The sequence below is a fragment of the Monodelphis domestica genome, chromosome 4 (genome assembly GCF_027887165.1).
Source record: "Monodelphis domestica isolate mMonDom1 chromosome 4, mMonDom1.pri, whole genome shotgun sequence".
Taxonomy (NCBI): Eukaryota; Metazoa; Chordata; class Mammalia; order Didelphimorphia; family Didelphidae; genus Monodelphis; species Monodelphis domestica.
Genome location: NC_077230.1, coordinates 377,595,027 through 377,608,533, shown reverse-complemented (window position 1 = coordinate 377,608,533; position 13,507 = coordinate 377,595,027). Strand labels below are relative to the sequence as shown.

Sequence of the window (13,507 nt, the reverse complement as noted above, 5' to 3'; positions counted from 1 at the left end):
ATTACCTTCCCTACAAAGGCAAGCAAAGGTTCCCCCATCCCCACCCCAGGAACTCCACTGGAGACCTCCTGGAACCATTAACACTGGGTTGTTGTATTTTTTCAGTCTGTCCATCTGATCAGATCATGGTCTGGTCCATATCAATGTGAGACACATTATCAACAACTTTGCTAAAATCCAGGTAGGCTGTGCCAAGGTTAGGTTCTCATAACCTGTTCTTGATTCAGCCACATTGGTTCTTTCCCTTTGCAAATGTTCAGCCAGCATCTTTTTTTTTTTTTAATCCTTACCTTCCATCTTAGAATCAGTATTGTTAATTGGTTCAGAGGCAGAAGAACAGTGAGAGTTAGGCAATAAGGGTTAAGTGACTTGCTCAGAGGTACACAACTAGGAAGTCATGTCTGAAGTCAAATTTGAATCCAGGACCATCCCACCCCCTAATCTCTAAGCCTGGCTCTCAATACACTAACACTAACTGCCCACTCACCCAGCATCTCTTTAAGCCATTCTCAAATTTTCCAGGAATAGAAATAAAGTCACTGGCCTAGAATTTATATCCCAATAGTTTGGAAATGGGCACATTTGCCATTCTCCAATCTTGTGACCTTTGTCTCATTTTCCTTGATCTTTTAACTATCACTGACTCAGTGATCCCACTTGCTAATTCTTTGTGACCCAAGGCTATGGTTCTTTTGGACCAGGGACCTGAATTCATTAAGCGCCAAATCCTCTCTTACTATCTCATTGCCAGAGTATCAAATTCCATGTTCTTTCATTTTCAATGTAAAGGTCATTCCTCTTTTACATAGAAAACAAAAATATAAGAATTAAGCAATTCTACCTTCTCTCTGTTATCACTTAGTCTCCTCTCTTCCAAAGTTCCTAATTTTCTTTGATCTTCATTTTTCTCCCAATATAGCTTCTTTATTAAAAAAACAAACAAAAAACCTTTTTCTTGTTTTCCTTACTTCTTCAGTAGACTTAAGTTCTGTCCAAACTGTATTTATTTATTTATACTTACAAATGTCTCAGCCCATCTCTGAATCATAGAAGGCATTCTGAACTTTAGATAGAATTCCTGACAATCATTCTTTTGCTTCCTGGCCTCAATTTCATCCCTCTTCTGTGAATTTTTTTTTTAATCTTGTTAGTTGAAAGTTGTTCAGCTACATAGATGTCTTCTAATAAATATCATTCCTCTTCATTAGAACTATTCCCCTTTCTTTATAATTTCATTCTTGGGCATCCCATATTTCTCCAGGGGTAACTTCCCCTGAAGCTCCTTGGGATCCTCCCTATCTTTTCTGAACCCTTTGAAATTTGTTTCCCCAAATCTAAGACAAATGCCAGACAATTATGGAGTGATCCATGGCATGCCCCCACTCTCTCCCCACCCCATCATCTCCATACTAGCAAATCCTTAGTTAGGATTAGATTCAGAAAAGAACTTCCTCTTTGTGGGATCCTCCACTTTTTGAAAGATGAGATTAACACTAAGGCAAGTCAAGAGAGAAAGAGACAGTTTGGGGATGGGTAGAGACAGAAAGAGAGGGAGAAGGGAAGAAGAGACAGAAACCAAAGCAAAGAGAGATGTTTGAATCAGCACAAATCAGAGCTTTAACAAATCAAATCTTGATTTATTGTTTTGTTGATTTTCTAGCTTTCAAAAAGTTTTAACTGCAATGCATTTTAGAAGAACTGGTGCATAATATCTCCCAAATGGAGGCTCTTTAACTAATGTCATCATCATCATCATAATGACTGGCATGTAAATACTACTTTAAAATTTGCAATTTGTTTTATATTTAATATCTACTTTGAACCTTAACAAATACCTCTTTTATGTAGTTGCCACCAATGATAGTATCACTTCTTCCTTCTTTGACTTTCATTCATACTCTTTCAGGCTTTTACACTGGAGTTTCTGGATTTTTTTCATATAAGCATAACTACTTCATTATTTTTAAAAATAAAACCCTTACCTTCTCTTTGAATCAATACTAAGTATGCCAGCTAAAGTCCCCTACTTCCAGAACACTTAATCTCAGTTCATTCCCTCTGAGACAACTCTCAATTTATCTTTTATGTGCTTTGTACATAATTACTTATTTGTTACATATATGTCTATACATACAATTATATATTGTCTTCTTCCATTTGACTGTGAACTCCTTTACAACAGATTTGGGGGGGGGGGTTAAACCTTTACCATCTATCTTAGAATTGGTACTAAGAATTGGTTCCAAGGCAAAAGATCTGGTAAGGACTAGGTAATTGGAGTTAAATGACTTAGCCACATTCACACAGCTAGGAAGTGTCTGAGGCTAGATTTGAACCCTTTGCAGTTAGGAGATCCCTTGTTTCTTATTCCTTTCCTTAACTTTTAATTGAATTGACATATATACAGAATGACTTCAGTAGAAAATAGAAAATCACTAAGCATTTTTAAAAAATAAACTTTTATTGATGTCTTTTGGTTTTTTATCACCTACCTTTCCCAGTGTATCTTTCTGTTCTGCCCACTTCCCATAATCATCTCCCAGTGTATCCTTCTGCTCTGGTCCCTTCCCATAGTCATCTCTTTGAACAATTCAGCAAACCCAAATGAGAAAGTAGGACCTCTGCAGTACTCTACCCTGAACCCATTCTTCAAAGAAGGGAGGGGGTAGCCTTCACATCTCTTATTCTAAGGCAAGCTTGGTCATAATGGAGGTGTTCCATTGCTATTGTATTGCTATTGTTCTTTCCATTTGTATTATTGGAGTTCTCCTGTCTATGGTTTTCCTGGATCCACTTCCTTTGCATCAGTTCTTATGTCTTCCCATACTTCTCTTTATGTCTTCCCATACTTTCTCTTTTTATATTTGTCTTTTCTTCCTACCTAGTAAGTACACATTCGGGTACCATGATTTTTTGTTATTGTTCAATAGTGTCCCACTCTTCATAAGCTCATTTGAGGTTTTCTTGGAAGAGATATTGAAGTGATTTGCCATTTCCTTCTCCAGTTCATTTTTTAGATGAAGAAACTGAAGCCAACAAGGTTACCTGATTTGTCCAGGGATATACAGCTAGTAAGTGTCTGAGGCCAGATTTGAACTGAGGAAGATGAGCCTAGCATTATCCACTGCACCAACCAGCTACCCACAACTTTGTTTAGATGCTCCAAGATGGATGGGCATATAGTTTCCATTTCTTTGCTATTACAAAAACTGTTGCTGTAAATATATTCCCTCACACAGAGCCTTTACTTTTGTTATGGTCTCATTTATGCCTTAGCAGGGGACTCTCTCCAGATTGCCATCTTCATTGGCTGGAACAGTTCCCCAACTATGCATTAGTATATCTGACTTTTCATATACAACCTTTCTAACATGGATAATTTTCATCTTTTATCCTTTGGGCTAATTTGCAAAATGTTAGGTGAAATCTGAAGGCTTCCAATAAGCATTTATTTTTATAAACATTTACCATGTGCTAGGTACTGGAAATATATAGATCAAAGGAAAACTACCTTTGAGCCTTAAATAAGAGCGACGGCAAGTATTCATAGAAAAAGGTAAATTGGTGGTGGTGAGACACACACATAGAAGATATCCTCAAAGAGGATATCTGCTTGAGCTGAGCCCTAAAGGAAGCCACCAAAAGAAATCAACTGAGAGGACTGGGAGGTGAGAAATCACTTCTGACTGTAAAGCAGATCAAAGGAGGTGTTGGAGGTAACATTAGAATAAATAGATTTTCATATTGAGATCTGGCTGAGATGTTTTAGGAAGGACATTGACAAGCTAGACTGTATACAGAGGGATGGCCATGATGATGAAGAGGGCAGAAAGCCATACCATCAGAAGAGAAGTTTGAAGAAACTAAGGATGTGAAGCCTAAGAAGTTTTCTACTAAAGAGGGAGATGATAGCTGACCTCAAGAATTGGAAGAGTTCTCTGTGGAAGACAACCTTGTTCTCTTAGCCCCCAAGAGCAGAATAAGAACCAATGGGTGAAAGTTACTGGAAGGCAGATTTTTGATTCAGCATAAGAGGGTGGAATTCTAAAAGATCAAAGGTTCTCCCCAAAGTAATAGGTTATCTCTTGGGGTAGTGAATTCCCCATCCCAGGAGGAGCTCAATAGGAGACTGAATGACCACTTTCTGGTGTCTTAAGAGATGAGATCCAAATTCTAGACATGGGAATTTTCATCATTAAAGGCTGGGGGATAAGGGGACAATCCACTTTGGCCATAGCATAGGAGTATTAGATAGGAAGGGGCTGTGAAGGGCCGGAGTCCCTGGCACTCAGAGGTTTTGATTTTTATCCTGAAGGTGGTCATAGTTAAGAGTCTCTAAGCTGGCTAATGAAGTGATTGACCCTGTTCTTTTGCAAGATTACCAGGGTAGATTGAAAGGGGGAAAGAAAATTCAATGGCAAGAGGTGGGGCCTGGACCAGGGTAGAGGGATGAAGTATGGCATTAGGGAATGTGGAAGGGACTATAGTGGGTTTTAACTTGGGAATGACAGTGATACCTTTAACAGAAATGGAGAAAGAATGAAAGGAAGAAGCTCCTTTTTAGGTGAATTAATTATTGGGCATTAAAGCAAGTCAGAGGTGTGGAGTATGAAAGCTGTTAATGTACGAGTAAATGGACTTGGGAGGCATCAAAAGGAGAAAAAGAGAAGAAAATGAGGGCGCTGAAGGGCTATTGTCACTCTCTCTATACCTTTGATCTCCTGGCCAGCTGAGTTTTTTGTTCTTGTTTTTCTTTCCAGCTGAATTTAGAGATGTCCCACGAAAATTTAGGACCCAGCCCCTTCCGGGCACCATGTCTGGAGGGGCAACTAGTGCTTTGGTCCAGGCAAAGTGGGATGAAGGAAGGGCCACTTCCTCCTAAGTGATGGGAAAACAGGCACCATTCCTCCATGTACCAGTAGGGTCTACCTAACTTGCAGGCAGACTCTGCCTGAGCTTGGGGAGAAACAGAAGGAAGCCAGGGCCCCAAAAAGGGTGAAGGAGGTATAGACCAGCAGAGGTCAGGGATTAAAGGATAAATTAACTTTTCCTAACATGACTGGGAGGAGGAGGAGTCCGCCTGTTTCTGGAAGGCCCCCATTGACTATGCCCCAGACGTGATAGAGTAGAAAGGTCATAGAACTTGGAGACAGAACCTGAGTTTGAATCCTGATTGTTAGCCTGGGACTGAGGGCATCAGGGTCTACTGGCAATGGAGAAAGGAAGGAGAATTTATTAAGGGCCTATTCTAGGTCAGGCACTAATTATCCTATTTGATTCTAAGTAATCTGAACTAGAAGAACTGGACCAGAAGTCCTAGGGTTCAAGCCACTCTGGCATTGACTATCCCAGTAACCTCCCCCCTTATAAGGCATTCCAGAACCAAACTCTCAAGCACTTTCAGTGACCTCAGAACCCCATGCCTCAAATGCTCTCCCTCCTGGCTTCCTTCAATTCTCAACTAATGCCCAGCCTTCTCCAAGAAGCCTTTCCTGATTCTCTCCCCTTCCCCAGGAATGTTAGCACCTTGCCCCTGTTCATGTGTTTAGTAGTTTGTTCACTCTGACCCTACTGTCCTCTGGGGTTTCTGCCATTTCTTTCTCTAGAGGACTAAGGCAAACAGAGATTAAGTGACTGGCCCAGGGTCTCTCAGCTAGTATCTTGAGGCCAGATTTAAACTCTCCCTGACCCAAGACCCAATGCCCCATCCACTGACCCATTTATCTGCCTTCCCATTTTATTTGTGCATAGTTGTTTCCTTGAGGGCAGGGACTGTTAGCACAGAGCCTCATTTTCCTCTGTAAATGCTATGTTCCCCCCCCCCCCATTTGCACTGTAGTTAGGGGGGGGTCTCCACCTTCCCAAGGAAGCTGGCTGGGCCCAGGGGAGGGATGGAACTGCTGGAGGCTGTCAGCAGTTGCTGACCCTGCAGGCCCCTCTGTGGTTGTGGGGGGCAGGTGGGCTATCTTGGAGACACTTGCCAGGTGAGCTTCCTGGGGCCAGTTTGACCTGTCTCCCATCCTTCTCCCAGCAGCCTTCCTGGCTCAGTTCCCCAGCTGGCCCAGGCTGGTTCCACCCCCTTGAGTGCTGTTTCCATCTGTCCTGGGGCCCCCGTTGGGGGTGGGGTGGGGGTGAGGGTGGATGAGGAAGGGGATATGCCCAGTCAGCAGCTCCTTATCTCCCAGACTGAGTTGTTTATTTTGGAGGAGGGGAAGAGAGGGAGATTTGGCCTCCGGAGGCCCAAGGAAGTGAGGGAGGCTATAGCTGAGGCTGGCACCTGCGAGGTACTAGGGCTCTGGGAGCTCCCCTACCCCCAGCCTCTTTCTATGGATGGGAAAACTGAGCCCCCAAAAGAGGAAGTGACCCGCCCAAGGCCACACCCTTGAACTGAGTGGCCAAGCTGGTATTTAGGGCTCTGCCTGGGGGCTGGGGAGCCACTCTAGGGTTCTGGTTCCATCTCTGAATCCCTAAGGGACTTCTTAGCTTGGGGTGAATGCTAAAAAAAGGCAAGAAAGGGGCTTTTATTCCTCTTCCTTTTTCCTCCCCTCTCCTTGGTTTCTTTTCTCTCCTTTATGTAGAGTATGTTGTCAGCCTCCTGCTGGACTGTAAACTCCTCCAGAGCAGGGACTTTTTGTCACTTTTGCCTTTGTATTCTCTGCTGTGCCCTTAAAGGATGTTTGTCTCTGGATTAGAAATTGGGCCATTTACCTTCCTGGACTTCCCCCTGGAGAAAATGAGTAGAGTTAGCTTTGGGAAGGGACCCCCAACCAATACACAGTGATCCTTGCAGAGTAGCCTTGAAAACCATGTGCCAATATTATGTTGTATTTACATTTATTTGGGGTAGCTACGTAGCCCAGTGGATGGAGCACCAGGCCTGGAGTCAGGAAGACCTGAGTTCAAATATGACCTCAGACACATCCTAGCTATGTGACCCTGAGTGAGTCATTTAACCTTATTGGCCTCTGGTTCCTCATCTCTAAAACGATCTAGAGGAGGAAATGGCAACAGTATCTTTGCCAAGAAAACTGAGTCTGACACTGTTGAAAAGCAACTAAACAACAAGAACAACAAAATTTCCCAATTACATTTTAATCTGGTCTGGACCGAGGTGCAGGCCATGTGTTTTGACACTTCTGATGTAGCTAACCCAAGGTCTCCGCCATCTCTGAAGTCCTAAGGGTTTCTTCCCAATGCATCCTATGTCCTAGGCCAGAGGAGGGAGCCAGGCACTCCTACCCCTATTCTCCTGACCCTCATTGATGGGAGTATTTCTTCCCCTAGGAGCAGAAGATGGCCCCCACTCGGAGGCTCCCCAGGGGCCCTAGTGCCTTCATCCCAGTGGAGGAGGTAAGCAAGGGGTGTCTGTTTGACTGGAGTTGGGAGGAAAGGTTGAAGAGGGACATCCCAATCTAAGTACCTAGGAAGGAGGGGAGAAAAAAAAAACCTTCAGGGAAACTTAGGGAAAATGGGTGCTGAATGAATAATTAAGGGTCTATAACAAGCTAAACTTGGTAAAGTCAAGCATTTCTCTGTAGTACGAAGCACTGCCTTGGCTTGCTTGTATTAGGAATCTGGATTTTTAAATGTTAGGTTTCCCTGGATCAGCCTGGGCCCTACTTATGGGCAGGGAATTAAAGGGCTGGAGAGTCCAGTCTCATTGTATTTTTTAAAATATATTTTCTTTTACCAATTACATATAATTATTTTCCACACATATTTTCTGAAGTTATAAGATCCAAATTGTCTCCCTCTCTTCCCTCCTCCCTAGAGCTGGTGAGCAATTTGATCTGATTTATACATGTATTCTCATGCAAAACATATTGCCATATTGTTCATTTTAGAGGACAATACTCAAATAAAACCACAACCACAAAATAGCACAAATAAACAAAAGTAAAAAATCTTATTTTTTTAATCTCTTTGTTATATAGACCCAGTTGTGGGATTATAGGATCACAATTTTATAGCCCTTTGGGTATAGTTCCAAATTGCCCTATAGAATGGTTGGATCAGTTCACAACTCCACCAACAATGCATTAGTGTCCCAATTTTGCCACCTCTCCAACATTTATCACTTTCCTTTACCATCAAAGTAGTACCTCAGCATTGTTTTAATTTGTATTTCTCTAATGATGGGTGATTTAGAACATTTTTATTTGATTATTGATAACTGATTTCTTCATCTGAAAACTGCTTATTCATATCCTTTGACCATTTGTCAATTGAGGAATGATTTGTATTCATTTAAATTTGACTTCTTTCTTTATATATTTGAGAAATGAGACCTTTCAAAGAAATTTGTTATAAAAAATTTTCCCCGGTTTGTTTCCCTTCTAATCTTGGGTTACATTGGTTTTGTTTATACAAAAAAAATTTTTTTATTAAACTTATTACTATAGTCAAAATTATTCATTTTACATCTTGTAATGTTCTGTCTCTTGTTTAGCCATAAATTCTTCTCTCTCCATAGATCTTACAGGTAAACCCTTCTATATTCCCCTAATTTACTTTATATTACCAACCTTATGTCTAAATTATATACCCATTTTGACCTTATCTTGAAGGTATTGGGTATAAGATATTGGTCTATACCTAGTTTCTGCCATACTGTTTTCCCCCCTGGATTTCTTGTTTCTCTGCCTGGATTTCTTTGCCCTGAAGGGGCCCAGAATTCAGTTCTGGAGTTAGTGATTTTGAGTATCTCTTACTTCCAAAGTATTTGGGTAAGTTCTTGGTGCTGTGAGAAGCCTGGGGAGTAGGTTCTTCCAAGGCCCTCTGGGTAGTTCTGACTTATTTCCCTCCTCATCTTGTCTGGCCAGATCCCAGAGGATCCTTAGCTTCTGGGAAGATTTAGAGACTAGGAATAGATCCAGGACAGCTACAAGGGTTGGAACATAATAGACAAGTGAAGAGGTTAAATTGAAAGGAGGAAGATGATAGAGGGTAGGCATTCATTCCTCCTTTTACATGATGGGGCATTCTGGAAAGTGACACAAATTGAATGCCACCAATCATATCTTTCTCCCCTGAGCCCCATCATTGTTTTCATTTCGAGAACTCTCTTCTAGTTTATTAAGGTCAATACCTAATGACTTTTCATATTTTTGCCTTGTTTCCTATCTTTTTTTTTTTTGGTCCAGCTCTGCCAAGCTGATTAATGATCTGTAAATGAATGCATAAATTCACCTAGTTTTTGTCAAGTGAAACATTTTTCTGGACTATAAATGACCATTCCCTAATTTACCAGGGTTACATCTAGGTTTTTAGCTGTGAAGTCTTAAGTCGGTCCTGCGCTGGGCCTAGTTCTGTTTTAAGAGAATTAAGTGTTCAAAGAGAACTTGGAGTATATCCCCTCTCTATCCTGACAGATCCTGCAGCAGGGGCCAGAGACCATTGAAGAGCAGCAGCTAAATCTGGAGGTTTCAGCCTCTGGACGGCCAGACAATGTCATGCTGGTGATGGGCCTGCACCCTGACTACCTCAGCAGCTTCTGGAAGATGCAGGGCCTGCTTCTGCGAGTGGATGGACCCCTGCCCTGCCCCTGGAGGCACTACATTGCAATCATGGTGAGCCACTGTGTTGTGGCCTTTGGAAATGGGAAGAAATGGGAAGACCAAGAGACCAGATTCTAGGCCTAGTCACTAAATTCACTGTTACTTGGGTTTCCCTAAAGATGTTTCTACTTCACTTCCCCAGGACTGTTTCTTTATCCATAGAATGGGAACTTCCTATTTTACAAGGATGGGAACTATTTTTCTTGTCTGGTACATCAAATAGGAAGGTTATTGAGTGAGTAAATGAACAAACAGATGAATGAAAAAATACAAATTGAAAAGCTCACAAGAACTGTAATAAAGGTGTGGGGAAAGGAAAGAGAGAGAATGGAGTCCTCTCTAAATCAGGAACAAAGGAGGAGGAGGAGGTGGTATTGTGGTTAAGCCAAAAGGGGAGGAGGCGCATGCGTTTGTCTTTTCCCCCCTTCAGCCCTCTCTGACTAAATCCCCTCACTATGGCTGCCTCTTCACTCTCAACTGCCAGGCTCTCCTAAGGTAACAAGCTTCTTTCTTCTGGGGAGAGAAAGGGCACTTCTCTCTTCCCTCAGCTTGGGCTGCCTTTCAATGAAGCTTGAGTCAATTCTGGGTCCTAACAACAGGTTTATTTCAGGAGAGACAAGGACAAAGGGACAAGGCGAAATGGAGGGTAAATTGGGATTCAGGAGGGAAAGAGGAAGAAAGGGATCCCTATCTAGCTAAACCCTTTCCCCCAAAGTTAGATGACCCAGGTTTGATGGCCTGAAACCCTGAGGCGTTCAGAGCAATGAACCCTGATTTTTTGGCACAACACAGTAGGTATCCCCAAGTTCAGGGTAAAGGGGGATTGTAACAGATCTTCTTTCTGAACTGTTCTCTTCAATTCTTTTTCCACTTTGATCTTTTTAAGGGGGTTGAGATCAGGAATTCAGGGAGAGAAAGTTTTCTGGGATTGGGATCCAGTCAGAGATTGAACTCTCTCCTCAGGAAGTCTCAAGTCAAGAGAGCAGATCCAACTGTCTCAGGGTTTTCTCTCCTTTCAAAGTTCCAAACTTTTTCTTTCCCCCATCCCTGTTGCTGGTAGAGTCCTTTTTCTTTCCCCCATCCCTGTTGCTGGTAGAGTCCTTATAACTCATTCAGGCTTTTATTCCAAAAGTCTCTGGGTTTCTCTCTCTTACAGTACCAAGGGTACAGGGGATGGATGGATGGATGGATGGCAAGGATCAGAGGGCCTTCTAGTGTGTTGGTAGGGCAAAGTCAAGAGACCTGTTAGTCCTACTAAAATTGTAATTGTTGATAATGGCATGAATACTCATGTCTACCGTAGGAATGGGTTGGACAGAGGACCATCAACCTCAAACAGCCCAGTCCACCATGCTCTGGGAAGCAATGAGTGAGCTTGAGGGTCTGAATGGACCAGGAATTCTGGGTCTTCTCCTATGGGTTTGGAAGAAGTTAATATCCACCTAGAATGGGGAAGGAGAAAGGGGAACATTGGGAGGAAGGTATAAGGCAAAGAGCCCTTGAATAGGTGGAGAGTTGCTATCCTGGACTCTCTGGGCTGGTGGTAGGGATAGAAATTAATGAAAAGCAAGTTATTTACAGAAATAGCCACCTCTAAATCCCTGTTCTCTATGGAATCTTACATTCTAATTTGTTATACTTCAGTCATCATGATTCCATTTGGGGTTTTCTTGTCATACGATATCTGAAGCCAGATTTGAACTCAGGAAGATGAGTCTTCCTGACTATGCCCAGCACTCTAGCCACTGGGCCTCTTTGCTGCCTACATTCTACTAGAGGAAAATAATACAAATAGAGAATGGTGGCCAGAGAAAGTATTTTGGTCTAGGCAATTCACACAATTGTGAAGAGGTCTCAAGGGTGTTAATTACTATACCCTTTCCAGAATTGATGGCACATAATATTGGTTGTCCCTCGAGCAAAAGGTAGGAGAAGGGCACGAGGTACACATGAGCACAACAGGGCAGATGGCAAAAAGATGACTGGGAGGTATCTATTAAGTCCCTACTCTGGGAGGTATCTATTGTTAGATTTAAAATAGTTTGGAGCGTTAAATTGTTGTAGATAGGAGAGTGGGAGCCATAAACTGTGATAATTAAAATGTTTGGGAGCAAGGGAGATATATATAACAATTATGACCGCTGAAATGTGTTTTCTACTGTGTCTTGGTTTTATATAAATATAAGATGGTCGCCAGGGAATATATTCCCAATTTATGAATATGCCCAAGCCAACTGGGTTTTATAGAGAAATTTAATTTATAATACACTGATTAATCAATAGAAAAAGAGAGGAAGTAAGAAAGGAATAAGAATGAAGGGCCTCAAGCCAATAAGGCCTAGACCTCAGTCCTAAGAGATAAATCAGTCAGTTGGTTTTATCACTCACCCAAGATCTCTCTAGGTAAAGCTTCTCATGCCAACCTCAGGCTCTACCTTCAAGAGAGCCTCCTTTCAAGAAATGTTTCCAGAGAATTCTCCTCCTGACTCCTCCTGAGTTCACCTTCCACAGCCTCCTTCAAAACCTCTCCAAGAACTCTCCCTCCAGGACCTCTCCTCTCAGACCTCCTTCAGAGCCAAAAAACCTCCTCCCAGTCCTCAGCCCCTGCTATCTTTAAGCCAACAATCTAAGTTCCCTCCTCTCAGTTCTCACATCTCCAATCACTGTCCATGTCTCCCCTGTGCCAATGGTGGCTCTAGCTTAACCCAGGACTGCCCAGAGGTCTGTCCCCTTTGCACATGTCTGTTGAAGGTCATATTCTCAAATAATTAAATCTTGATCTTTGCTGCAGCCCTTCCTAAATCCTGTTACTCTGAGTAGGGTGGAGATTGTAGTTTCCAAGACCTGGTTCTGTCATTCCAAGTATCTCTATTGTATCAATTTTAAAATCAATCATAACTCAAAGAACTTCCTGTTCTATGCTTAAGCATAGGTCAAAGCCCTTTCCATTGTTTAGCAAAAGGTTTCTGTCCTAAAGTAGTCTTAAGTAGGGAGGAGAAGGATCCTCCCATGCCAAGGAGTTTCACATTCCAATAGAGTTCTTACTATCAGTAGGAAATTTTTTCAAGTATGAATTTCCCAATGGGGAAATTTCCAACATTCATAAGTCTAAGAAATTTTAAGGTTTACACTATTAAGCCCCTACTCTGTGCTAAGTATTGTGCCAAATTTTGGGGATACCAACAGACACAAAACAGCCCTTGCTTTCTAGGAGTTCACAATATAACAAGAAGACAATGGACAAACAATTATATACAAACAAGATATAGTCAGGATAAATTGGGGGTTAGTTCCAGAGAAAAGGCAGAATGAGGTGGAGATTGGAAGCAGCCTTTGGAAGAAGTGGAGAGTCACAGTGAAAACTCTTGAGCCCAAGGACCAGTCTGACCTTTGATTTCCCCATCCCTTTGGACCTTTCTAGTCTGGTTCTGCTGACCTGGGCTTTTGTCTAGTGGGTGCCCTGCATCAGCTTCCTCCTTCACCCCACCCCAATTATAAAACCTGAGGAATGGCCAAACAAGAGGGAGGCGACATGTCCAGGTTCTAAGTCCCCAAACTATATTGCAAAGGTTAAATTTAATGGTTGGACACGGTTTGTTTACCAAAATAGAGGGGAAACAATAAAGTAGAGAAATGTGAAAGAAGAAAATACCTAGACTAGTCCTCAGCCAGGAGGGCTGGTAGTGAGTAATCCCAGGGCCTCCTCCAAGGGAGTCAGCCTTTTCACTCACCCAACCAAGTAGTCCAGGAGTCAGAGACTTAAGTTCAAGTTAGGACTCATGCTGCAGTCTCCAATGAGGTTTCAGGACACTCTCTGAGAGACTCAACTTCACCAGACTGCCATTTGAAGGATTTTGTGGCTTTTATAGTGGTTTCCTATTCCTGCCCTCTTCACAGAGGCCAACCACAAGTTTCCAAAATTGTCACACCTCTCATCCTCTGAAGGAGGC

At 42.3% G+C, this 13,507-nt stretch overlaps 1 protein-coding gene and 1 long non-coding RNA gene across 2 annotated transcripts in view; one reads left to right on the top strand and one right to left on the bottom strand.

Annotated features, from left to right (window-relative positions):
* LOC130453872 (uncharacterized) overlaps positions 1 to 13,507 on the bottom strand; it is a 66,032-nt gene that overhangs the window by 10,196 nt on the left and 42,329 nt on the right. The window lies entirely within an intron of this gene.
* The window catches only part of SESN2 (sestrin 2), a 28,044-nt gene that overhangs the window by 7,326 nt on the left and 7,211 nt on the right, over positions 1 to 13,507 (top strand). Inside the window, exons 2-3 of the mRNA XM_007491471.2 lie at positions 7,285 to 7,350; positions 9,372 to 9,569. Coding sequence (XP_007491533.2) covers positions 7,285 to 7,350; positions 9,372 to 9,569 — 264 coding nt within the window. The remainder of the gene's footprint in view (positions 1 to 7,284; positions 7,351 to 9,371; positions 9,570 to 13,507) is intronic.